General features: G+C 39.8%; 1 protein-coding gene across 3 annotated transcripts; it reads left to right on the plus strand.

The window, feature by feature from the left end:
* Positions 1-752: 752 nt before the first annotated feature.
* Positions 753-26,765, plus strand: SOCS6 (suppressor of cytokine signaling 6). 3 transcript variants are annotated; one of them, XM_055800281.1, is made up of 2 exons: positions 753-889; positions 24,619-26,765. In XM_055800281.1, exon 2 carries the CDS (start codon positions 24,744-24,746, stop codon positions 26,346-26,348), a length of 1,605 nt encoding a protein of 534 aa, XP_055656256.1. In that variant the 5' UTR covers positions 753-889; positions 24,619-24,743; the 3' UTR covers positions 26,349-26,765. The 3 variants fall into 3 exon arrangements, with proteins under 3 accessions (XP_055656256.1, XP_055656255.1, XP_055656257.1); XM_055800280.1 differs by having other exon boundaries at positions 770-1,019; XM_055800282.1 differs by lacking the exon at positions 753-889 and adding an exon at positions 18,073-18,157.
* Positions 26,766-27,146: the final 381 nt, after the last annotated feature.

The raw sequence follows: 27,146 nt of genomic DNA on the forward strand, positions 1-27,146 counted from the left end.
GGGACCGGCAGACAAGCAAGCGAACAGCCGGCTCGGCTGAAGTTGCGGTAGCACGGCTGATGTGGCTCAAGTTTAGCGGCACCGTTCTCGTGGCGACCGGCACACGGCAATAATGCTTGTTCTGGCGCGTCGGCAGCACGCCGGGAGGTGTGAGGGGGCCGAAGCGGAGGGGCGCGGAGGGCAGACCGCCTCCCACCTCAGCCGGGGAGCGCCCACGGCCGGCGCCTCCCGGCGGGGCAGAGCAGGCCGGGCCCGCCACCCATGCTCGGGGCGGGGAGCGGCGGGGGGCGGCCGAGGGGAGCGGCCAGGCCGCGCTCCTCGCTGAACCGAGCAGGGGGGAGTAGCGCCCCGTGAACTATATTTACGAGCTTCTGCAGCCAAGGGGAGCAGTCAGCGACCGGGCCGGGGTGGGAGCGGGGGCTAAGAAAGCCCAGCCGCCTCCCTCCCAGCGCAGCAATAGCTGAACCCCGCGGGTCTCCCGCGGCCGCCCAGCGGGGACGAGCGCAGGGGAAGGCACCCGGATCGGTGGAAGGGAAGGGGCTTGGCCACCCCGGCCAGGCGCTGCGGGGCAGACGGGCCGCGGAGAGGCGGCGAGGGCAAGCAAGGAGGCGGCGGGACATAGCTGGAGCGTCCCGGGTCCTGCTGCCCCTGTCGGGCTGCGCGCGAGTGCCGCACCCGTAGCCGTGCCTGCGGCAGGCGGCGGCCATCGCGGGTTCGGCGCCCCCGTGCGCCCCTCCGCGGACGGAGGGGTGGGGGCAGAGGAGGCGGAGGAAGCGGCGGCGGCGCCAGGAACAGGGAGGCGGCGGCACGGCGAGGGAGGGAGCCGGAGCCGAGCCGGGCCGGGCCCCTCAAGAGCAACAGCAGCGCCAGCTCCTCCTTGTCGTCCTCGGTGAGTCCCGCTCCGCCGCCCCAGGAGGCTGCTCGCTACCGAGCCCGGATGCCGGCGCAGGCCGGGCCGCGCCGCCGAGGAGCCCGGGAAGAGGCCCGCCCCGGGAGCGGGACACCGCCGTCTCCGCTGGGTGAGCGTCCCCGGGGCAACGGGCGCGTCGCGGCCTGTCTCTCCTCTCCTTCCCTTCCCCCGGTTGCCGCGGAGGGCTGGTGAGGCGGGGGAGAGCCGGGGGATGGGGACCGCGCGGTTCGCGGCTTGCCCGCCGCCCCTCTGCCGAGCCGCGGCCCCGGCCTTCTCTCCCTTTGTTTGCTCGGCTCCCCAAGCCAGCGGCGGCGCCAGGCCCTGCGGAGGCACCGGGGCCGCGGCGCGGCCTGCAAGTCGGGCGGGCAGGCGGGGAGAAGCGCCGGGCCCGGGCCGCCGAGGCGTAGCCCAGCCCCTGCCGTGACAGGAGGGGGGCCGGGGCCGGCCTCTCGCACCCGCCAGCCGCGGCAGTGGAGCCCGCTGGCCTCCCCTCCGCCTCCCCTGAGCTGCTTCCCAAACGCACCCCGTGCCTGCTGGTGCCGTTATCGGGGCCCGCTGAATTAGGCTGATTTCCACCCCGCCCTGAAACCCGCCTTCAGTTTGGGGCTTGGGGGGGGGGTCCCCGTTTCCAGCTGGGCTGGTGTCCGGAGGGGGCGGTTTGGCTGCCGCGGCGGGGGCTTGTGCGGCGGCGGAGCCTGGGGGCGCCGCCTGCCTCGTTGTTGCGAGGAGGGGGTGCGCTAAGGGCTCCCTCACGAAGGGGCGAGCGGGAGGAAGACTGCTCTCTGTGACAGGCGGCACTTAAAAACTTGACTTTAACAAAGAAACGACACAAAACGCCCAAACTTTACTGGCTTTCATTGTTTGTCAAGCTGTTTCTTACATTTGCTTTCCATGGTGGTGCCATATCTCTCCAAAAAACACTGGTCCTGGCGCATGTCTACCTATTTGCCTAAGAAAAAACCCTTGGCGAAACACTGAGGTTTTTAAGAGGTGCAGAGGATGATGCTTCTGTGATGTGAGCTGCTCTGGCTGTATCTTTCTGTCTCCTTTTTTCTTTCACCATTCTATGTTTTCAAAATCATGTTAGTTTGGAACATGCTTGCTTTTTTTTTTTTTTGTGCAGTAGGTTACTGTGTTAAAGAGGTCGGTTGCAGAATACACTGAAGTCAGGGAAAGCTTCTTTTCTAGTCACTAAATTATGGTGCTCTTTTACTGTTAGGTCCCCATGCTTCTTCGCTACCTGGTAGGAACATTTATGCCATGTCCAGCCTCTTAATACACCTATAGTGAAAGAATGCCTGCTGCAGGCCTGCTGTCGTAGAGAGAGGCTGTCTGTACAAGTGCTTGAGGAATAATGCATCTGTATTTCTGCTCTATGTGGAGAAAAAAATAGAGCTATTATTGTTTCATGTTAATAAAAACATGGTTGGATTGCAGAAAGTAGGGAAGCTTCAGTATAGTTGGGAATTAAATTACATAATTTGGCTGGAAGGCTTTAAACCACTGGAGAAATGTCTAGGTGCTTTTGGAATCTTCAGTGGTAAGGCCGTAATCGTACCCCACAGTTTTACGTGTAGCTTACGAAGGGCAGATTTCAGCTTTTTCAAATTACTTATTTTCATGAAGTGTCAAGCAGTACTTGAGTGGAGTCTTCACTTCCTGTTATGTATGTCTTGATTTCTGTGGCATTGCATTGTATTTGGAATTGAGCTTTTACTTAAAGCAGGTTCACCTGTTGTATACTTTCAGGCATGTATTTCCTATATCTTGGGTTTCAAGATTTAAGTAGATTTTTTTTTTTAAAGTTAAAATTCAATTAAATTACACCTTAATACTTAAAAAGTATGAGTGGTCACACTTTTGCAAACTCCTTGGGAAGCTGTAAGGCTGTGGACTAGTAAGGAAGAAGCACTGTATTGTTTCCAGACCTTTTGTGAGCAGTCACTTCATCCCAGCGCATATGTGCACCATCAGAGTGTTCACATGGATCCAGGAGACATGATGGATGGTCCTAAGCTTCCTGAGAACTTTATGTAGTGAAATCTAAGAAGACTTATAGTAATTTATACTGTGCTGTTAACTTCTTTCATCCTAGATTGCAAAGTCAGTGAGTCAGACACCTTAGGTTACTTGGAGAGGGACGGTTTGAAGAATTGATAATTGGTCCCCATTGTTCTGCAAGTGGTTTACATCTCCTAATTCTCCTTTGTGTGGTGGAGTGAGAGAGTGAACTCTTGTTATTAAGAGTTCTTACTAGGAAGCAAATTATTTCTTTCTGTTCCTTCTTATAAAATCTTCTATAGTCATACAGTAACTTGAACATAAACATTTGAAATATTTCATTATTTCATTTAGTAGCATTGCTGTGAGTTCACTACATACTTGCTACCCTATTGCTGGCAAAACTGAGGCCACAGTCCAGGGTAGTTCCTTACTCAAGGGCCTTATTTGCTATTGCTTTACAGTCCTCCTGGGTCTACACAGCAATATTTTGGTAGTGTTTGGGTAGTATAGCGTGTCATAGGGAGGTGAGTGATAACATAAATTAGATGGAAAGGAGGCTGTTGTCTGCTGGTGTGTCTCTTGGAGCATCACAACCCACTTGAGCTACCTCCTCTAATTTGTTGCTAACACACATTAAAGCACGATCAACGAAACACCAAGGAGGAAAATAAGGTACAAGTAGTATAAAAGTAAATGTAATCAAATTTAGGAATGCAAATGCTAAAAGGTATTCAGTATAAATTGGATAGGATTGGGATTGAAAAGCAGAATAGTGGTTTCTTATGCAACTTAACTGTATTTTGTAATGTAAAGTATTAAGCTGAAAAGAAAACCAGAACTTTTGAATTCCCTCTTTTTTATTTTTTAAAGAGAAATAACAATATCTGGTAATGTTCCTTATCCTTATGTTTGTACCAAAAGCTAATTTCATTCCATTTTAGTGTATGCATATTTTTCTGGTAATACATATCGGTCTGAGTATGTGTACTCTTAAGTAAGTCTAGTCTAAGACAATAGATGTGCTTGTTGCAAATATGCTTCTGATACAGCAGAGGATAAAGATTCATGACACCGAGTAGATTCCTTCTTTTATTGTCATTTTTGTTTTTTCCTCTAGAAATAATTGATTTCTGTATTAAAACTCTGTACTATGTAAGTTGGATAAATTTCTGTGTTAAAAATAGTTACATTAGGTTGGAAACAAACATATAAAAACTTATGGCTTTGGGGTCTTTGTTGCGTTAGGTTTTTTTCCGCACTGTAGCGGAATGATCTTAAGCTGTTGAAGCAACACCATGTCACCTACTTCAGCCTGTCCTGGTGGTTAAAGCCAAAACAAGCTGGCCTTAAATTACTGCCCTGGATGAAAATGGAAAGCTGACTATGCAAAGTAGTGTCTAATACATCACATCTATAAAGAAGGTTATACAATCTTTGCTAGAGTCTACACAGACTGAATTTGAAAAGGCAACATGATGCAGAAACTTAGTCTGCTTATTGTGAGAATTAAAACTTCCAGACCAGTGTTAGGAACTTAGCTCTCTGAATTCTTAAGCTCACTTAAATAAAAGCTGCTCCAAGTATTTTCTTCTACTAGTTTTTATGATCTTCTGACTCTTGCTTTTGTTATGTACAGGCATGCCAACAATAAGCAACTACAACTGCAGATAATTTCAGAAAGTTTTGCTGTGTATGGCTTTGCAAATCTGGCTGCTATTCATTAGTGTCTGTAATGTGGATTTAAGGACCTATTTTCAGATAATTTTGCTTTTTAAAAAAATTAATTAACCTATTGTCTGTCGCAGAATTTTCTTCTGGAAAATTTTAAGATAAATACTCTGAAAATTATTGGCCCTTTTCTATGTTCTTAACCATTCACACAGCAGTTTAGACTCTGAGGAACTCAGTTGGCTTCATTTAGGACAAGGATGAAAGTTACATGTTACCTAAAATAATGTTCCTTGGTTGTTACATCACCAAGAAGACTATGCAAGGTAAGTATAAGTCTTAATTTTTTTAGCATGGATGCAGATACATTGGCTAACTTGTTCTGCCTCTAACTTTCAAACTCCATTGAAGGAATATGAAAAAAATCTTGCTTGCTGGTAACCCCAACCTAAGGATACCTTATTTAGGCATTTCTGTCCAAGTGCTACGTTCTGAACACTGCTTTCTATTGTAGACATATATATAGGGCACATAGAGCATGAGAGGCTTCCTGTCTTCTGCAAAACATTCCTTTCGTTTGTAATCTGCTAAGTGCAGTAGGTTGGCAGTTTTTAAAAAACCTCAGATTTATAAAGTATATGGGGGTTTTGTTATAAACACCAAATAATTTTGTTTAAACTGTTAAGTTTTGGATGAGAGCCATTTTCTGTGGCAGCAAAGGTATAAATAGTAGATGTTAATGTTCTTTTTCAGAGTTTAAGTGGTCTCTGGTTAAAATGAACCTGTGCATATTGTTAGGTAAATCATACAGATATATGGTATTTTTCCTTGCTTCCAAGTGCAGTGTATAGTCAGTAACTGTATTTGTATTATTTAACTTGGATGGTATAAGATACTGATCTTCAAGAGGACTTGTGTAAGGTTTTGATGGTCTCAAGTTAATATGGTGAATGGACCTAGCAGATAAATTGATTCATTTTAGGATTTGAGGTGGCAGACTTCATACTTTTGGTATTGTTCTTCAAGGATATTCCATATTACTTAAAACAATACATAGAATGCTACTCTTGATGACAGAATTATTGGAAATGAGGTTCTAGTCAGGCTTGGTTTTACAGTGTGTGATCTTTTTTTTTTTTCTTTCTTGAGTAGTTTTATTCTTAATTAATCTTGACGTTCTCTGGTAAATGTGCTTAAACAGCAGTTTGTAGGAGTCTTGAGTAGGTGATTGTTTTTCCTTCTCTAAAGCAGTCTGCATTCCTCAAATAGGTTGAGAACAAATTAGTAGGCTACTCCAAACGTTTCTGAAGCATGTCTCTGATACAGTGGTCAAGCGTGCTTTCTTTTTTGTTCCTTCTGATTTAAGGAGTCCTGTCTCCCCCGACCTTGCCTCAGTAAGTGCTACAAGACTGGGCAGTCACAGGGTATAATGTTGACTGTGTTTTTGGCATCAGTAATGGGGTTTTATACCCTTGGAATCTCTTTTGCTTGGTAATCAGGTATCAGATTGGGAGGTTTAATAAAATAGAAAAATGGAGATTAGTGGCATAAGGGCAAAGGTTTTTGATTACAGAAGGTGTGCCTTCTAGGATGAGGTTTGTGGAAGCTGTACTTCAAAAACAGGGTTGGCAGCTTTTCAGGTTGACTTTCTTCATTCAGGAGCTGGTATGAACTGGGCGAGTGAGGAATTCTCACTGGATTCACTGAACAGAAGCTGTTTGTGCAGGCAGACTGGTTTGGGTGAAACCTGTGCTGGGGAAGTTTTCCAGGCTGGAATTTTGGTCAGCCTGAGGAGATTGACTCCAGAATAGTTGGTTTGTGCATTCAGAGGTACAAGTTGCTAGGTTATGTGTAAGATTGTAAGCATGGGTCTGTATAAGGTAGGTGCCTGATGGGGGTTTTTTTCTTCCCCTCCCTGTTCTTTCTTCAATGCAAAACAGAGGCAAACCCAATACTGATCCAGTGCTTTCTGAAACATTGACTTTTCTCCTCTTCTTGGCTTTTGAAAGGAAGAGAGCTGTTGGTTAGGAGTAGTGTTGAGAAGTAATAAAGGATTAGCCATAGGTCTTTGGCATGATTTTGTGCAAAAAATCAGGTTACTTGGGGAAATAGTTATATGTAAATATTCCACATCCATTACTGAAGCGATAAAAGAGAGTCTGTACTGACCAATGTACTAGCCTTATTTGCAGTCTGATCCAGTGATGTTCAGAAGACAATGGTGAAGGGAAGTTATTACATGAGTACTCTCAGTTGTACTGTATATCACAAAAATAAATGCTTTTTTGGAATCTGTTGTGGTTTAAAGTGTTGTTTTTCATGTCAAACAGGAACAGAAATTCTGTATATCAGCATTGAAAAATATGTATCTAGTCTCTTTTTTTTTTTCTTTATTTGGGCTAATATACTTTTTCATTTTTATTTATAATATGTGTAAATTTAGGTGTATGCCAGAGAGAACAGGAGAAAAAACAGTCTCTGTGCATGTACACAGACTTGAACTTTCAAGCTTAGCTAGCTTTTGCAACAAGGCTTCTATACTCCTGGCTCTGCAGAAATTTGACCTTGCTCTGGAGATACTTATCTTAAGGGCTTTGAGTTTGTGTAAATCTCATAGAGCATATTACTTCATATAGACAGTGAAAACCTTATCTTTTATTCACGTGTGAGCAGTTGCTCAGTGTAAGGCCCCAATTCTTAATATGCAAGCTAAATGTAATGTACGATATAATAATACTTTATTTTTGCATAATGTCCTATTGATTTAAGTGTCTGTTCGCAGCTAATTAATCTTTGCTGGGTTGGGACTGAATACTAGCAAAATCAGATTGTTTAGGGCTCTGTGGGAAATTATTTTCTGCTTCTGTGGGTCATTATTTAAAAAAAACCATCACCACCAAAAAACCCCCACTCAACCAAACCCCCCCCCCCCAAAAAAAACCACAAACCAAAACAAAAACCAAAACCCACAACTGAAACAACCCCCCAGAAAACTCCAAACCCAAAATTCTTACACTGTGCATCAGGACAAAACAGTGTCTGTTTAAAAACTTCAAAATATTCCCTGTCAGAATTGCTGGTTGGGATAGTGAGATGTTTCTGTCTGCGGGTGATTAGAGTGTAGGTGGAAAAAAAACCCCACAACCAAACTTCCTCATGTTAATCATGAATAATTAAGAGTTACTCTAGCTTTGACCCAAAATTAGAAAATTTGCATGTTGGGTAAGCTTTGTTGGAACTGGTAGAGTACTGTAAAAGGGTTTTATTCTGACAAATCAGGACTTCACAAAAAAGATGGCTAAGCAGCTTTGGTCTTGCAGTCAAAATTTTGTTTCCATTCTGGTCCGTGTCCTAGTTTTGCAGTGTTCATATACGTGCCTTCTTAAAAGCATCCCTTGGTCTTAAAAGGACTATCAATTTAGAAAACTGATTTAATGTTTCACCTTCTGTTTTAAGGGAAACTAAATGCTCAAGTAATTCTGTGAGATTAGATGGAGATAATACTCTGTACAGGTGTGTTTGACAGTACTTTGAGCACAGGCAGGTCTCCTGTTTCCCATATATGGGAAGGCTCTAAACCATAGAGAAGATAATTAATTTGCTCTTTGTTCTTATTGGGCCTCCTGCCAGTGAAAATGGGAAGGGAAATATTTAAAATAAGCTGTATTTTACATTCTCACTTTCCCAAATGCAGAGCTTGGGTCACTCGTTGCAGTGGGTCCTAAGACCTTGGGGGAGCAGCCAGGCCAAATGCATGGGGGGGGGGCAGTGGGCACACGCTGGCTGTGACTTCTGCTCCACTGATCCAGGTTCTGCTGCGGGAGTGGGTTCTAGCGGCGGCTGCTTACTTTGTGAGGAAGATTTCCCCATGGGCACCCACCTGGCTGAAGATCCCCGATCTTTAAACAGAAAGAAGGAAATCCTCTTTCTTTCCCTACACATGCCCTGCCCCGGCCCCTTTCTGGTTTTGTTATGTTGTGCTGGCTTGTCTGTGAAATAAACCCTGCTTTCTGTTTGACTGATTGGATCTGTTTTACTGACCATGGAAGACTGATTTTCAGTAGCTTAGTGTGTTTGACATGCCATGTATAAAATTGGTTGGATTTGAGGTTGGCAATGATCCTAATCTAACTGTCCTGTATGTGGTTTGATACAGGTACCAACTTTAAGTGAGGAATATTCACTTTAAAGAATTGCAACAGTTTAGAAGGATTGTTTTCAGATGTCTTGTTAAAGATTTGTCCCCTTAGAAAGCTTTAAAACTGTCTTAACTTTAGTAGTTAACAGGCTAGCTTATGAATTGCATAGAGTCCAAGCCAGGAAATAAAGTGCTGGAGATACTGGAAATATTTTTATTGCAATCCTTATTGCAGTATATTCTAATTTGAAGTTGTAATAGTGGGAAAGAGAGTTGTGAACCTTCTTCAATCTTGTTTTTGTGTGCTTTGCTCCTAAGAAATCCTTATGTAGCCATCTTGCCGTCTTGTATGAAATATGTTTTCTGATTCTGAAGATTCTGAAACTGATTTCAGAATCAGTAATGAAGCTTAAATACTGTATCATTCGTTTTACTTTGGGCATTGGTTCATCAAGGTGAATGTGTGAGTAGCTCTGTTAAAATGATCTTTCAGCGCTTAGTGTTTTCGAAGAGTGAGTGAGACTTCTGCCTACATGTGTTGTCCTCCCCAGCCCCTCCAAATTTGATTGTGTTCAGAGGAGCTTAAAATAATGATTGGAGTACTTACAAATGAACATGCAGGCAATAGGGAGCTTGTGTAGTTATCACATATTATCAAAGCTGGTAGATTTATGATAAACACTTATTTAAATACAAATAATGGGGAAATATTCCTTTTTTTTTTTTGAAAGGTCTACTTGGGTTTATTTTCAGATTAATTATTGAAAAGTGGTTTGAATTCTGTCTTGTATTCCTCAGAAATTTGGGGTTTTTTTTTACTTCAGAATATACTAAATAAATCCAGCCTAATGAATCACTTTCCATGTACTGCTGTTCAGAAAATTGGATTAAAATTATTTTTTTAACTTTGCAGATTAAGTTGCTTGTGTTGTAGTAACTTTTGACTGCCACTGTTTGAAATTCTTTTTCAGTGTTGATTACTTTTGTCTCTTTAAAAATGAAATAATTTTATGGAGTGGTAATGGGGAAATGGTATGCTTTCTTTATCAGTACTAGGTATTAAGTCACTTGAAGTTATAATTTTTATTTCAGGAAAAAAAAAGACAAAGTTATTTAAACCTTTTAGAATACTGCTAGTGTTATGATTTGCATATATCCAAAAGATTGTGTAAGGTACTTAAGCAGTGTGGAACACATTTTTCTGGGTGAGGTGGTTCTTTGAGGCTTAAACTGTGGGTGCTTAAAGGCATGGTGAAGGTGGAGTTAATCTATTTGGTAACTATTATTTATGGATAAAGCCTTTCTACTAACAGTGACAGAACTATATTCACTGGGAAAGAAGTTAGGAATAATATTTTTCCAATAACATTATTTATGCAAACTTTTGCTTTTTTGCTTTAGATTTTCCATTCTGTTAACTACTATCAGAGCCTAGACGAAACCAATATTATTCTTGGTGGAATCGCATCTTGTTAAATAGCATATGTGTTCCAGAATAGAAATGAGATACCAATAAAACTATGTAAGGTGGGTTCCTTACACTTCATGTATTAAATGCTCTTTTGCCTTTAAAATGGATTCCCAAGTGTGTGTGAATGAAGTTTATTCTTGTCACTGTTATTTATTAGGGTCTATGTAATAGGTGGACATTGGGCCTAGCATCCATATGATGGACAAAATTCATCTGCAATGAAATACGAAATTAAATATAAAAGTATATAGATAAAAATTTCCATTGTCACTTGCATGTACAGCTTTCACAGACTGCAAGGACTATACTGCAAGAACTCATTTCCCAGAGCTGTAATAGGATGTAACAGCTCAGTAGCTTGAGCCCTTATTCAGAATGTAAGATAGCCAAGTTAATTCTCCACTGCTTTCTGTACGATGACTACTCTGAGCACCAGCCTTTTGGCTGCTCTGTAGTTTGAAAAGTTTTCTATTCCTTCTTTTAAAGCTGTTCTACAGAAGTTTAACAGCTGAAAAACAAAGTGCTAGAGATGGTATGTTTTTTTCATCCCAGTTGGAGCGAGCAGCTGCCTTGGAAAGGGAAAACCTGGGACTGCCTTTCTGGCCCAGTTCAGCATCTGAAAGTGTTGCTGCACAGTAGGGTATCTTAATGAAGAATATGTGAGAATTTTTCTTCCATGATGGCTGGGACCATGATGTAAGTTGCTAGAGTTCACAGTTTGATTTCCATTGTTGAAAGCTCCTCATGTTATCCAGAGGGATACTATGATCATTCTTCCACTTCTCATGATGTCCATAAAAAGAAGTGGTTGCTGCTGTATTTTCTGCTGTATTTTATGCAGCATGATTCTGTGAGGTGATGATGGACAGTTCTAGAACATGCCTAGGGAGGTAAATGAAGGTGTAGGCATCGGGTAGGCATTGATACTATTGTGCTACCATTAAGTACTTTTGCTTTTATATACAAAAAGTAAGGCTAAGGGCTACTGAGTTTTTAATTTAAAAAACAAAAAACTCTGAAATTCGGTGCTTCTTAAATGAAGCAGCTCTGTGTATGCAAAGGGGAAGAAGGTTTTGATGAACAATGTTTTGCGTATAAGGTCTTCATGTCTGTGGACCCTTAAGGAACCTAACTCTTCTAGTAATGCTGTAAGTACTTGCAACTCCTGTTGATTTGTAGAGGAGTTGCTTATGCTTAGGTACTGCGGGGGTGTGGGTGTGGGGGAATATCTTGGACAAAAATCAGATGTTTTATCTCTATTTTTATTTAAGACTGGTTGTAGTTCTGACCTTTGCAGCCTGTCAGACTGTACTTTGCTTTGAACTGTATTTTTGGAAAGCAGGCCATCAGCCTCAGATCTGTTATGTCGCAAACAGAATGTGGTAGGGGTTGTGAGAATACTCCATACCTCACTGGAGACACCAGTATAGCAGACTTGGAGTTTGTCTCATAAAGCTTAAATTCTGGGCAGAAATATTGTTGGCCTGTTTGTTAGTCTGAATTTACTTTCTTTGTAGGTTGCACTTTTATCAATAGTTTAGAACTAACCTTGAAGGGTGTGTCTGTATTTTTGTTCCTTTTGATGGTGGTGGGGGAGGGAATTGTTTTTTGGGTTTGTTTTTTATTTGTTTGTTTGTTTCATTACCCTCCTCCATAACTTTGGTATCTTGCTCTTTGAGTTTGGTTGGTTTTTTTTTTCCCTCATCATCGTTTTAACTCCTTTAGGTATACCACTGATGGATCTTCTACTCATCATTCAGCTACCTTTTACTTCTTTGTACTGTAAGATGGGTGATTCATTCACTTACTGCTTTGATAAACAAAACAGGCTGGAAAGTCCTTGTAAAATATCTCCTGAATTGTAAAGTTTGAAAGAAAGTCAGGAAATTGAATCATGACTGAATGATCAGGGACAGAAGGTATCCTGAAGGGTTGGGTATGTCTCCACAGAATGATGGGATGATGAATTTCAAGGTCTTGTGTTTGGCTTATTCCTCCGTTGTCAATAAATCCCTGAAAAGGACCACAAGTTTTAACTGATCTTCAGTGGGTGACAATTTGCTGTTGCATTCAACTACTGGAGTCACACTTGTTTGGTTCTGTTGCCGTCTTATATTTACATGAAGAGATGAGGGAGATTCCAGATTTAAGTAGGAAAGTATTTACTCAAAACTTCAACAGGTAGCACCCCTGCCCCGCCCCCCCCCCCCCCCCCCCCCCCATCACTCCACATAATAAAAATTCAGAATTCAGGTTTCAGAATTAAATTGCCTTAATTTGGCCTGATGGTGCATATTATTCAGGTTATGAATCCATCTAAGAAAGTTGAAACTGAGCTCTCTGTGTTCTGGCTCATGAAGTGTCGAACAGAGCATTGAATGCCAGTGCATTAACATTTAAGCATCTGATACAGAGACAGCAAAAATTTCCTTAATGAAGCCGTTAATTCTGTCTGTGAGTTTGGAGTTTAATTAGTATACTGTAAGTATATGATAGGATCATACATTTTAAAGCATGGTGAAGAGCAGAATTAATGTAAACATTTTTGTCCCGTATGTGAGGCAAGAAGAAGAGGAAAATTGCTCAGGCAACTCTTCTGGCTTTTCTCAACTTTTGAGTTCTTGAACTTTGAACCTTAATGTAATTGCCTACTATGTTTCCTATATAAATAGTTCAGAAGAAGGATATAAAATGATTTTTCTTAATATGTTGTTGTTCAAGAGGAAAACCACAAAGTGTTTCACTCACTGATAAAAGTTGTTTATGATTATTCTAGTGATTATATTTCAAATTTTCAAGAAAGTAAAATTGCTGGTGGAACTTACTGATCGGTTCGGGAATACTTTCAAATTCTGAATTAATGTGATAGAAAATGGTTTTAATTTCTAGTATTTTTTGCTAGTGATTTCTTACCACAGTGATACAAGAAGTATCACTTAAAGCTTTCTCTTTTTAATTGCTAATCAGAAATTAAAAAGAAATCACAGTAGCAAACCATGTCTACTTCTAACAAACAGAGATGATATCTTGATGGTTGGAGGTGAACATTTTTTCTGTTACAATGAAACAGTTTTGTGAAACCTGTCTCTGAGGGATGGAGTTGTTTCACGCCACTTTCCTCCTTGGTTTTGGAGATACTTCTGAGTTCCAGAAAAAGCTTTTCCTGCATTTAGAAATGTACATGCTTTGGATTTTTTAACATAAAGATATATGATTTTTTGCTATGGGTATTTCCTCAGTTGAGATGCTACCTATCTGCTTATTTGATAAAACTTTGTTGGGCAGCCCTGAAGGGGCTGCAGGGCATACAGACAGACGAAGCCTTGCTTGGTGGAGCTTTGTTTCAGTAGGAAGTAATGCTAAAACAAACTTTAGTCTTTGAGTGTGTGTTTAACTCTGAACTTTTAAGAAGTGACTAGGGAACTCTGTTTCATGAGTAGCAGCCTGTACTTTATATGCAATAATAGCAACTAGATAAAATACTGTAATAGAGTATTTCAGGGATTGGAATGTCCTTGATTGACTAAAAGTAATTCTTATTTAAATGTTACCAATGCCTTTTCATCCCAGGTATTATGTATTTCACTGAATGTCTATTTCTCTTTCAATATGTTATATGTATAATATGAAAGTATATTTCAGTATGTTATATTTGTGTTAATGGTGTGCATTTGTAATAAAACAATTGTTTATTACTTTGGAAAAATGGCACTGTCTAATACAAAATGAATGAATGAAATCTGTGTGAATTTCACAAAAATGAGATTTGTTTCACAATGCGTGTCTGGGGAATAAGGGTAATATCAGTTGTTGGTGTTTGTATTCTGGCAGAATTTTCCACTGTCAGAAATTAAAGGTACCAACTGATTCAATGTTCACAAAAAAGAAAGGCCATGGAAGTAGGAGTCTCTGCGGGTTTGAAAGTTATTAAATCTTTGAGTTGTATGGCAACCGAGTGCCTTGATAAGAGGCAAGTATTGTACAATATTGACATGAAACATTTTTGTATTGTCTGGAGGAGAATGGTGGGATCTTTGTGGTGTCCATGTAGCAGATACATTGTATTTCTGTCTGATAATTTAGTGAAGGAAGTCACAAACCAGAGGTCAGTCCCTTCCTCTCCATTATTGTGAGGAATGTCCTTATTAACTGCTTCTTCGTTTTCAGCATGCTTGGTGGTTTCACTCCATGTGCAAATGCTGCACAGATGCTGTGGGAAAGATCTTTCCACTTTTATTTCTCTTTTATCAAGGCACTGTGCTCTCCCCTCAGACCATAAATGGGTCTACTTAACCCTTCCATTTATGTCAAGGGTTAACTACATTATAAAGGACTGCTGCATCATAGCTTAAACTGAGAGGATAGAGTGTTATTTTTTAATGAAAGAAAACATTTTTTTGTTATTGAAAATGGCATGGTAGAAGTGGTGAGGTGATAGCTGCAAAGAACCCTGAGATCCTACCTAGTCGTAAAAATTTAGAGGATAATTCAGCCCCACTCAAACTAACCCAGCTGAAAAATGAATTTGAAGCCACAGGTGCAGCCATCATCAGTTGTGAGATCCAAGGCAGAATGGTAGGTAGAAGAGCAGTGTATTGCATTTCATTCAGGCCTTCTTGAGAAGCTGAAAAATAGAAAAAAAGAGTCTTACTTCAAGCACAGGTCCTCCATCTGTAGAACATGACTGTACTTGATGTGGTAGAAAAGCAGAATCCTCTTTCTGTATAGTGAATTTTCAAACCAAATTTATTTTAAAAACTTGTTTCAGCTGCTTGTGTTTCAGATTGTGTATGTGTTAGAGAAATCTGTGTCAAATGCATTTCTCTTTCAGAGTTCAGTATTTCTTTTATTGCTAATGGAATAGATTAGGTAAATGTTGATTATTACTTGAAGAAAAGTGTGTTCTAAAGTAAACTACATTTTTAGGGTAATTTTAAAAAGTTTATTTTTTTCTTCAGGATATTTTGAGAGTAATTATACTCTTGAAATTGTGCAATTTTCTTTTCCTGTTTTTGCGTATCTTTCATGCCAGGTGAATGTTATTTGTAGGAACAAAGGCTGATTACATATGTTTCTGGTTGTCTTGTCAGACAGACACCCCCAGAAGTGGGAAGGTGAGCAGTTTACAACTTGCTGGTCAAGATACCAGTTTTAGAAATATGTGCTATGAAGCTATCTGTTGGCTAAATAGTGTGGCTATTGAGGTGTTTAAAATGTCAGTTTTTTGTTTTTCGGTTTGTTTTTTTTTTATGTAAACACCCCCATCTACCCTTGAATGTGACTTAGCTCTTCTGGTGTTTTTAGGCTTTTCATTTCTGCTGCTCAAGAAGAGTATCCCATGTTGCACCTTAATGAAAGCATAATTATCATTATCAGTCATACTTGCTGGGTGCTACAGTGTGTAAATGCTACTTCCTCTCTTAATTTTCACATCAGATGAATTGGATGGGCAGAAGCAAACATGGTGATTTTAACAAATTAGCAGCTCATAATTTAGGCAGAATAACAATATTAAAAAAAAAAGAAAGTGTTTATATCAGCAAGTACTGTAGTGAAGTGTGTGGTGATCCTGTGTAAACCTTTATAATCCTCTGCAGAAATATGGTACAAGGCTTTACTTTTCCTGTAGTTTTCTCCTTCCCCTTATAGTGTTTTCCTTTCTTTTTTAGCATTATTTTCCTGGATGCAGACAGGCATGTACATGTGTTAACTGGGTGGTGTATTTCTGTATTGCCCCTTTAGTATGTGCCCTGTGTACTGTGGAGTTGGTCCATGGCAGAGGTTTGGCCTGGAAAGCTGAATGTCTCTTCTGATAGCACTGTAAGAAAGGTCATGCATGGTACCTACTTTATGTCCCCTCATCGAAATACCTGTCAGCAGCAGGCCCTTTTCAGCTGGCTTCGTTTGTGTTTTGGAAGTTGCACACAGTGACAGTGTTTCTCTGAAGTAGCACTATGTAAAAGTGAAACTGACGTCAATACAAATCAATATGAAGTGGTAATATTCACCTGTTGCACGACTGCTAAGTGTTCTGTTTCCTTTTTTGGGAAGGGCTGGAAAACTGTTTCTCACAATTATGTTATTTGGTCACTAATATTAAGAGAACAGTCAAGATCACTGCAGACCACAAAAATCACTTGGAGAGAATGGTCTGATTTACTATTTCTGTCTTTCTGGCATATGCTTTAAGTGGACAGACAGCACTTCTATATTACATTTTGAAATGCATCGTGGTTCAGAATCAAGCTGCATTCAGAACTGGGTTTTAGTGCCTGCATCCATACAGTTAGATAAGTTATTTTCTTTTCAGCATGTGTGCCAGGATTTAGGCATTTGTACTTACTTCATAAAAAGAAGCACAGAAAATGCGATTTTTTTTGTTTTTGCTGGATGTCTCTCCTGTTCTTCCTTTCATTTTCACTATATTAATTTCAAACACTGTTGTTGTTCTCAAATAAGTAGGCACAGAATCTGTTCCTTGCCAAAGGTGGTATATTACTGTAAATTGTATACAGATTTCTACGGGTAACTTTTGTAAACCAATTTTTTCCTAAGATTTTTGTAATTATTCCTTTCTAAAGAGCATGCTGTTGGTTCTTATTGCTGAACGAGAAGCTGGTCTCTAGATAATTGTAGTCTTACAACTTTTCAGACTCATGACCGTATTAAGGTTTAAGACAGTTGCATAAATATCTTAGGAAAGCATAAAGATCCCCCTGTCATGCTGAGGGTACCACTATCTCTTACAATGGAGGAGAAACATTTTTGTGTATTCACCTGTCGGAATGGAGAAGGGGGACAGACCCTTACTCAGAAAGGAATTCTCATACATCATCTCCCAAGGAAATCTAACCTTTGCTTGTGAAGCTAAACTTAATTTTTGCTGACAGACAGCCTGCTGCAAGTCTGGCTGCTGCAGCCTGTAAAATAGCAAGAAATGAAAACTGAGCTGGACCAAGCATTATTCTCATTCTTTGTCTGCTTTTGCACAGCTGTGTGAAAAAGAAAAACAAAGGTTTATATGCACTCATGGATGTGATTGCCTGCAGTGAAACACATGCACAGGGACTACACACATCAGGTTTCTTTAGTGACTTCTCTTACTTGATTCAGCAGAAAATGTTCTACTTTCTTTTTCAGTGGCTTGGCATACACAGATCTGCTGGGTTATTTTTGTTTGCCAAGTTGTGGCTTCCTTTTTCCCTGTATTTTTTCAGTATGCTTGAAAAACTTTGTTAGCAGTATACTTTTTATCAGATGTCTGCTTAAAAGAAAGTGATGAAAGGTGGTACTTGTGCCAGTTTTTTAGTAAATGTATAAAAAGTACAGTCTGCTTTGTTCCCTGTTTGGATGTTGATTCCCAGTTGGTGAGAGATGTAGGAGTGGCTGAAGTGGTTACTGTTCTGGCTGTCATCCACGAGCTCCCCCAGAGTTTCCTACTCCAGCAGTACCACTAGTATCTTGATGCTGTGTGTGCTTTCTTTGAAACTGATACCAGCTGATATCAACTGGTGCTGTTTTCCGTTTAATATACCAGGTTAGCATGTCTGTGTTAGCCCAGAAGCAGGCATGCATCCCAATCAGCCATTCTTGTATAAGGGACACGTCACCTTGGGTGAGGACTGTTAGTGTTAAACTGGTTTTGGCTGTTGTAGAGATGACATTGCTGTAGTTACAAGACTGTATATACACAGATGAACTGTAGTACGGAGATGCCATTTAACACTCTTTAGTTACTCCCCAGAGGAAAACTACCAATCGGATAGAAATATTCCGTCCTGCAACCAAATATGGGAAAGAAGAACAGGACTTGCTGCAAGCAGCCATGATTAAGTAGTGTTTAAAGAAAACGGGGGGGGGGGGGGGCACGATGACACGGACGGGGGACACACAGACCCAACCTCAGGGAAATCCAGATGTTAAGGGACATCCTTTTTCAACAGCAGGCCAGAGGCAAGCAGTCAAGGTATTGAGACCTCTTCAATGGTTCTGTTCCTGGTTTTGCATACAGTTAGTTCCACTAATGGTGGTGAAGAAAAATCCCTTTGCATTAAGGTTTTGTTATTATTTTACCCCGTTTTTCTACTAACTATCAAAGGTGTATCTTGCTTATTTTTGGCTAAAAGTTGCTCATAGTGATCAGGGTTACTCTGTGGTTAGAACATTAGCGCCTGTGGACTGTTTTCCCTTAAAGCTTTGTAAAAGGAGGAGGAAGAAAAAAAGAATTTACATGACTTACTGTTGGGTTTTGTTTGTTTGTTTTGAATTGTAATCTGTGTAAGACCTGTTAAATTATATTGGCCTCTAGAGAAGCTGACTACTTTCCTCGGCTGTTCAAATCTTAGAAGGTGGAAGTTTAAATTTGTAGTGAATAAAATCAACTCAGTATTCAGGTCTTTGATTAATTAGCTTGAAAATAGAAGGCTTTAAGTACTCTTGAATTGTTTTGATTATAAAGTACTATCAGATAAGCTTATCATCTGTTTTTTACCTTTATTCCAATTTTATATGAAGGTGTGCATCTGAGCTTCATCACACTCACTAGAAAAGCAGGTATGTAGGAGAGGGTAGGCTTTTATAAAATTTGTGATCTTATTTTAAAACAGTGTTCATCCACTAGCAAGCAAGCCACTACTAAAGCCATCTTTTTTTTGGGGGGGTGGTGTGGTGTGTTTTTGTTGTTGTCTTCAAGGTGTAACTAGAGAGTAATACAGTGTAGGAATCTATTTGAAACTTAGGGAAGGGAAAAACTTCTCCATTTTCAGTACGCTAATGACATGTATAATGAGAAATGTGAAAGCTGCCATGTATCTATGAACACAGAAACTGTGTTCAAAACAGATATTTAATCTCTTTTTATGTAACTAATATTTTATTTGTAGTTGCTATACTCGTATAGACTAAAACTACAAGTACATGGCAGGAAATATCTTGAGTTAATGTCGTTACTGATTTGAAGAAGTAACTTCCAGTGATGCAGACTTCATTATTGAAGTAAAATCAATGCAACAGGCGTGGAGAACAACTTCTCAGGAATTTACATAAATAGATTGAGGAGCTCTGGAGTACATTTAGACACTTAGGAATTTCCAAAATACAGAACTTGAAATCTGTGTTACCTTAGAATGCTCTTTTTAAAACACCCTTCCAAGTAATGAATGAATATATTTCAGTGAGAGTTTGGGGACAGCAGATGAACTGTACTTCTGCAGATAAGTAGACTGGGCTTCATTATCAGACTGTAATGAAAACCTGGTGCTTGTCATGCCCCAGGAATGCAGAAACATTTTTACACTTCCAGGTTATTTTTAGTTATTTTCTTAATAGAAATAATTATGCTAAAAATGCAGTAACTTGAAGTTGTAAATGATGGCAGTCTTACTATGATTCAATGTAAGAATGAAGGATTATATATTTCTCATGAATAGCCAGACTTCAGGAATAGTACAGCTGTTCAAAAAAATAGTTCAACGCTCCATTGTTTCACTTCATAGAAACATATAGAATATAGCAGAGTAACATTTATTTTGGGAAAGTCTAAGTTATCTGCAGTGTCATTGATTAATAGTTCCAAGCCATTTTTGTGATGGCATCTTTATTAAGCTTTGTAAAGACAGTTCTTGGTTCAATCATGAGTTATACTTCGCTGTATGTTTCCAGTATGATGTTTTCTGTCCTGACTCTTAAAAGTTAATGCTGTTTTATTTCTATAGTAGTGTATTCTGGCAGCATTGTTTATAGCATTTATCTTGGGAAATGAGTGCACATAACCTAAAATTGTGAAAAAGGTAAGAAATTAATAAAGGCCATTATAAATAATCAGGTTTTGTTGGTGTCCTTTTGCAAGCACTGCACTGAGATAGCAATGTGATTGTAGTTCATTGAAACCATTTTATAGGATCAAACTGAAACTACTCTGAAGTCTTGAATATTCAAACTGGATTTGCACAAACTGATTTATGTATGTTTTTTTTAAACTGTCATAATTTTTCATGAATCAGTGCTGGCCACCACCATAATAACAATACATGATCGTGTGACCTGCTTTTCATATTTCTGAGAAGCAGCCTTTAAAGTTTTACCTTCAATTCTCTTCACTAATTTCACATTTGTGATCAATACATGTTTTTTGACTATTTTTATAAGCACAGAGGGGACCATTGTGTTTGCTGGGTAGTAGTCTGGTAGTTTTTGTCCAGAGGCCTGTGTTTTGTCAACCTACATAATTTTAAAGATTCCAAGATGCAGAATTTGTGGTGAAGCCAGCATTTCATTCTGCCTTTTACTCTGTGTGTTAAAATTTCATTATTTCTGGGTCTGATTGATTGTCCCATTTTCAGTCTGTGTGTTCCAGGTATTTCTGTGTACATAGCCACCAGGCTTTGGGAGTATGTTGGCATAGTTCAGAGACTGTTTATAATTCTAAGCACCTGCCAGAAGAATTTCTAGAGGTGTCTCCAGTTAGACTGTCTTAATTCACTGTACAGCAGATGGCACTGGAAGAGCATATGAATGGGAGACTTCGGTGATGCTGACTGTAATGAGAGCAAAAGCCGTTGTGTTGCTGAGGGTTATGAATTTGTGTAGCTAATTTTGATGTATTCCAGGAAGAGGTGCATGCTGGGCTCTTCTAGATGTAGACAGTGGAAAATTATACGCTTGCAAGTGTATGAGTGTTCTATATATTGGGGGCTGTTTATACAGCACTTTTAAACACATTAATATGCAATGCAAAATTACAGATATTTAAGTATGTGCAAAGAAAGAAGAGTATCTGGATCAATTAGGGTATTTGGTTTCAGGGTGTATTGTTTTCTTGTGTCCTGGATAAAATGTGTGTAAAAGTTGTCATAAAATAGAATGATTCTCATATGGGAGACTTCTTTAGAGGCTTGCTGTCATCTCTCTGTAGGGTATGTTTTACTTTAGAGAGTTTTGACCTGGACTGCCATTGACTAGATTTTAATTGTCTTTTCTTGGATGAATGAGCTGGACTTCTGGTTTATATTCATATTGTTTATGTGGTTTATATTTGAACTTCAAACCTTTATTATTTCTTTATATGAAATGTTACAATGATGTAAATGGTGAGTTGTGCACTTGGATAATTGCTCATTTTGCTTGATAAAGATATTGGCTAAAGTAGACTTGACAGATGTAAAACACTTTTGCTCAGTAGTCACTTCCAAAGTGAAAAATTTTGACTTCTCTGTGTGCTGCCATATAGATCTATCTGAGAATATTTTTTACATACTGAATTTTAATTTCTAAAAAAACACATTTTGAAAGACTAGTATGTGATGAGAGCCTGTTCTTTAAGTGACTTGCTTAGTCCTTGACTTATGGAGAAGCTGAAGAAATGTTATTCTTTCACCCACATTTTAGGTAACTAATTCCTTTGAAACATCAATAAAAAAAGTTGGTGAATCAGCCTTGGGGTCTGTACTTCTCTTCCAAATCAGCAATGTGATAACATTCTTTTATTTTGTCCATAGCTTAGAAGGCAGATTTCACTTTGTTTCATGCTAGCTTTTTTAGGGTTAGGAACTGCAAACACTGTGGTGTACTCCCCACAAGGATGGGGGAGCATATCTTGTAAAGTGGAAATAGTATTGGCTTGTGAATGTCAGTCAGAAGCAGTTGGAGAACATTGTGGATTTCACATTGGGGCTTCATGGTAGAAACATTGAGGATTCCTAAGCTTCTGGTACTACATACACAAAGGCACAGTTAAATTTACCAAGTGAAAAAGACTCTGACTTTGTCAGTTTAGGACAGGGGTCCTCAAACTACGGCTCGTGGGCTGGATACGGCCCCCCAGGGTCCTCAATCCAGCCCCCGGTATTTACAGACCCCCCCACCCCCCTCCAGGGGTTGGGGGGGAAACCAAGCAGCCGCAGATGACTGCCTGCCACTTCATCCGTGTGCCGGCCCCCTGTTTAAGAAGTTTGAAGACCCCTGGTTTAGGAGCTGCATAGAATCCTGAAGTTGTATTCTTCACTCATTTTGTAGGTTCATTTAGTTATATATAATGAAAAGAGTACTGTAATTACTATAAGTAAGAGTATTGTTAAGATGGCAAAACCCAAATGGTTTAGGAATAGAAGGTCAACAAGGTGTTTTGAGTCTACTTACAGTTGACATGTAACTCTTCCTTTATCTGTAGGTTTTTCTTAATACTGTACTTCGTCAGTTATTCTGATATGCCAAATTCCAGGCATATAAACCCACTAAATATATTCTACTTGTGTGGGGTTTTTTCCCAGTACTTCCATATTTCCCAATTCCAAACATATGGAGCTCATATTAAACATAAGTATTTCAAAACATGAAATGTTATGGTTCTGCATTTATCTGTCATAAGACAAGGAAAACAAAAGTAGTGTCTTAACGTTTGAAAATACTTGTGCATATCTCAGTATCATCTCCAAATTATGTAAGTGGAATATGTTTTTTAATGTGTCAGGACCCCTGGTACCACAGGGGTCAGGTTAAAAGTGGCAAATAAGCAGTGAACTTCTAATAAAATACTGGTCCTGGTTTTTTTTTCTTTTTTTTTTTTAAGGTTTTAATATTTGCTTATAGCAAAGGTTAGTTCTTAGTCTTTTGTTTAGGAATCAAGTTTTTTGGGGGTGTTTTGTTCTCTGCTGATGGCAAGTAAATCAGTTTACAGGCAGAAGAGAAACTTAGTTTCTCCCCGTTGAGAGAAAGGAAAGTGTGGTTTAGTTTGATAAAAGAAAAGGAAATGAGAAGAGCTGAAGACACTCAAAAAATGGACTTAGGAAATGTTGGAGGTTATGGCAAAGACAGAAAAGGTCTTTGAGGTAGGGTAATGCAGGTAGTGTAGGGAATCTGAAGATAAGGCTAGGGTAGAAATCCGAGTAAATCAAGCTTTAATGCTTCTGCTCTTTATGAGAACAGTGTTCAACACCCTGGCAGCAGGGCTTTACTTAAAATGTTTCAAGATATTTTGAAGCTCAGAATCCTTAGTTGCTTTGCATTGTCTTTCAGTTTGCTTTGGATATGATACTTTAGCCTTTGTGTATTTGAGGACCATAAGAGCTGGGCTGGACAAGAGGATAGATGACAAGAGTCAATGGATTCATGTTTGATTATAGTAGTCATTCTCTTTACATGCTTTTTTGCAATTTTTGAATGGTTCTTTAAGAAAATCATACTGTTTAGTTAATAAAACTTAGTTCATTGCACTATTTTTCTCAGTTGCTTGTATTGCGATACTATGGGAGAAAAGTGGGAAGCGCACACATAAGGACTGTTTTACTTTCCCCTCAGTCCCCCAAGCTTGAAAGATTTCTCGAAAGATTCTTCGGCTCCTCCAGCTTGCCATGCTTAGCCTGGAGCCAGGCTTACTGCTGCACTTTGTGCTGCTAACATCACACATGTTTGGAGGTACGTGGAATAATGGCTAGTACTAACAGTAAGACTATTTTTGTGGCAGCAGCAGCTTCCCTCTGTCCTCTTTCCCTTCTTGTTCTTTCCCTCTCTGCAGAGCTGCTTGCTTTGGAAGATCTAACCAACATTAAAAAAAACACACAAAAAACCCCCAGACCAAACAAAAAAAAACTCCCCAAACATACAGCCCCTGCCACCCCACCCCAAAAAACCAAGCTGAAAAGTCAAATTTATGGAGGAGGTGAGTACATGATGCTTGAAGGTGCCAGGTGGGAGCAATTGGCTGGGTTGTGAACAGATGTGTCCACTTAGTCGTGACAGAAGTACTGAAGGAAGAAAAGCTCCAATAGTGCTAGCAGGGATAGCCTGTGATTTGACCTCCTCTGTGCCTAAAACAGAGTTTGGCAATAACTTCTCTTTCATAGATGTTCAGGAGGGGACTCCTGTGACTTGCTCTGAACAGATGCTACTTTGCTGTTGGTGTCTATTTTTTTCACTAGAGTTAGTTTTTCTATAATTATGTAACTATTTGAATATTGCTCAACTTCCCTGTGTAAAGAAAGTATGACCTTGTAAGACCATGTTTTTAGGACTAATTGCAGTTTAACCTGTGTGTAGGAATCCTGTTATCTCCTATAGTTTTGTATTCTGTAGTTACTTTTGTGGCAATTTTTTTTAGGAGCCTTCTGAAAGATAGGAGTGTTTCTGTGCATGAACGTTTTATATACAGGCATTAAATGTATGTGCCCGTGAGTGTGATATAATGTGTGTGTGTGTATTTAAAAAATAGCATGGTGAAATCAGAAAAAAGTTGTGGAAATCTCCAAGGCAGATGTAGAAGATACATTTTTTGAGCCTGATTGGTTTCCAAGTCAGCTGCCTGTATTTACTTCTATTTGATGCCTGTTACTTAAGTACTGCAATTTCTGTTTTGTTTGGAGAGGGGGAAACCCTTATGCATAATTTTTAAAATACTTCTTTTGTGAAGTTAATTGTTTTTTTATTTGTTTCCAGGAAATGGCTCTTGAAGTTAAATGAGACTGGATAAAACACATAAATGAAGCAGAAGCTGCTCTGCATGTGTTAGGGCTGTATCACCACAAGCACTGCTGATCAGCCAGACTTGGTAACTTGTCATAATGAAGAAAATTAGTCTCAAAACAATTCGCAAGTCCTTTAACTTAAATAAAAGTAAAGATGAAAGTGACTTTGTAGTGGTTCAGCAGCCATCGTTAAGTGAATTTGGAAAAGATGACTCCTTGTTTGGCAGCTGCTATGGTAAAGATTTGGCTAGCTGTGAAGTCAATAGTGAAGATGAAAAAGGCGGCAAAAATAGATCAAAAAGTGAAAGCTTAATGGGTACGTTAAAAAGGAGGCTTTCAGCAAAACAAAAACAGAAAGGCAAAGGCAGCACACCATCTGTAAGCTCTGCAGATGATGACACCTTTTCTTCCTCATCTGCTCCAATAACCTTCAAAGATGTGCGAGCTCAAAGACCTCTGAGATCCACCTCCCTCCGTAATCACCATTACAGTCCAACTCCATGGCCTCTTCGACCTACAAATTCAGAAGAGACTTGCATCAAAATGGAAGTGAAAGTGAAGGCCTTGGTCCATTCCTCTAATCCAAGCCCAGCACTGAATGGTGTTCGAAAGGACTTCCATGACTTGCAGTCAGACAGCGTGTTCCAGGAACAAAACAATGCATTAAAAAATACGGAATCTCAGAATGGGGACTTGCATCTTCATATTGATGAACATGTGCCTGTAGTTATTGGATTAATGCCTCAGGACTACATTCAGTATACTGTGCCTTTAGATGAGGGAATGTATCCTTTGGAAGGATCACGTAGTTACTGTCTGGATAGTTCCTCACCCATGGAAGTTTCAACTGTTTCTTCTCAAGTGGGGGGGAATGCTTTCCATGAAGAAGAGAGCCAAGTGGATCAGGATGTAGTCGTTGCACCGGATATCTTTGTGGACCAGACAGTGAATGGCTTGTTGATTGGTACCACAGGGGTCATGTTGCAAAGCTCAAGAGTTAATCACAGCGATGTCCCTCCACTCTCGCCTTTGCTACCTCCAATGCAGAATAATCAAATCCAAAGGAACTTCAATGGATTAAATGGCACAGATGCCCATGTGGCTGAAAGTATGCGCTGCCATTTGAATTTTGATCCTAACACTGCCCCTGGAGTTGGAAGAGTTTATGATTCTGTTCAGAACAGTGGTCCTATGGTTGTGACAAGTCTCACAGAAGAACTGAAAAAACTTGCAAAACAAGGATGGTACTGGGGCCCCATTACACGTTGGGAGGCAGAGGGAAAATTAGCTAATGTGCCTGATGGCTCGTTTCTCGTTCGAGATAGTTCTGATGATCGTTATCTTTTAAGTTTGAGTTTTCGTTCCCATGGAAAAACTCTTCACACTAGAATTGAACACTCAAATGGTAGGTTTAGCTTTTATGAACAACCAGATGTGGAGGGACATACGTCTATAGTTGACTTAATTGAACATTCAATCAGGGACTCTGAAAATGGAGCTTTCTGCTATTCGAGATCCCGACTGCCTGGATCTGCAACTTACCCAGTGAGACTGACAAATCCAGTATCTCGGTTTATGCAGGTGCGTTCTTTACAATATCTGTGTCGTTTTGTTATACGTCAGTACACCAGAATAGACCTGATTCAGAAACTGCCTTTGCCAAACAAAATGAAGGATTATTTACAGGAAAAGCACTACTGAAAGCTTACGGGAATCTTGCATCTTGCACTTTGGGAACAACAACAACAAAAAGAGATTGAATTACAGTTTACAGACTTTCATTATTATCAAAATCTTTTGCTGCCATAAAAATATTTCATTTTTGTGTGTAAAAGGAAAGTAATGCATTTTGGATTTATGTTTGTTTTGGGATTTTTTGTGTATTTTGGGGGGCTTCTTTTTTTTTGGGGGGGTGGGGGGAAGAATGATCTCCAGTTTATTTTCAGAAGTGTGAAATAGCTATCTTTCATCAATGTGCAGATTAATCACAATGTGAATGATCAAATTCTCCTTAATTTCCCCCAAGTCCTTTGCTGCTATCCACTGTGATTTTTATGCATTGAAAGCACATTTCATGTGTATTCAACCATAAGTAAAAGTAAAATGAAACTTGTTGAATGGAATTTTTTTCCTTTAAAATAGCCTGTTTGAAAAAAAATGATTGTGGATAAAAAAACATATTGGTATTCTAAATCACAGAATTTACATCTATGTTAAAAATTATTTCCTAGTATCCTAATTATAAATTTCTATAGAGATATGTCCTAATGTAGAACATGCAGAGCTGTGTGATAAGAACATGGTTATGCAGCATATCTCTGGAAAAAAAACCCACCTTTCTCCTAAACCTTGTATTGTCTGTAGACTCTTGTCTTTGAGAAGGCTGATTCGGCCTTCTTCTTGTCTCAGTATTTTGTCCTTCTAAAAATGGCCTTTAAAAAAAAAAAAGCCTATGAAAGTCAATGTGTAGTACCTATAAGGAAATTGTGGTATTGGGGT

The sequence above is a fragment of the Falco peregrinus genome, chromosome 3, assembly GCF_023634155.1.
Source record: "Falco peregrinus isolate bFalPer1 chromosome 3, bFalPer1.pri, whole genome shotgun sequence".
In the NCBI taxonomy this organism is placed as follows: domain Eukaryota; kingdom Metazoa; phylum Chordata; class Aves; order Falconiformes; family Falconidae; genus Falco; species Falco peregrinus.

What these genes read in the sequence shown, in the direction of transcription:
- SOCS6 (XM_055800281.1), top strand. Translation starts at nt 24,744, where the DNA reads ATGAAGAAAATTAGTCTCAAAACAATTCGCAAGTCCTTTAACTTAAAT.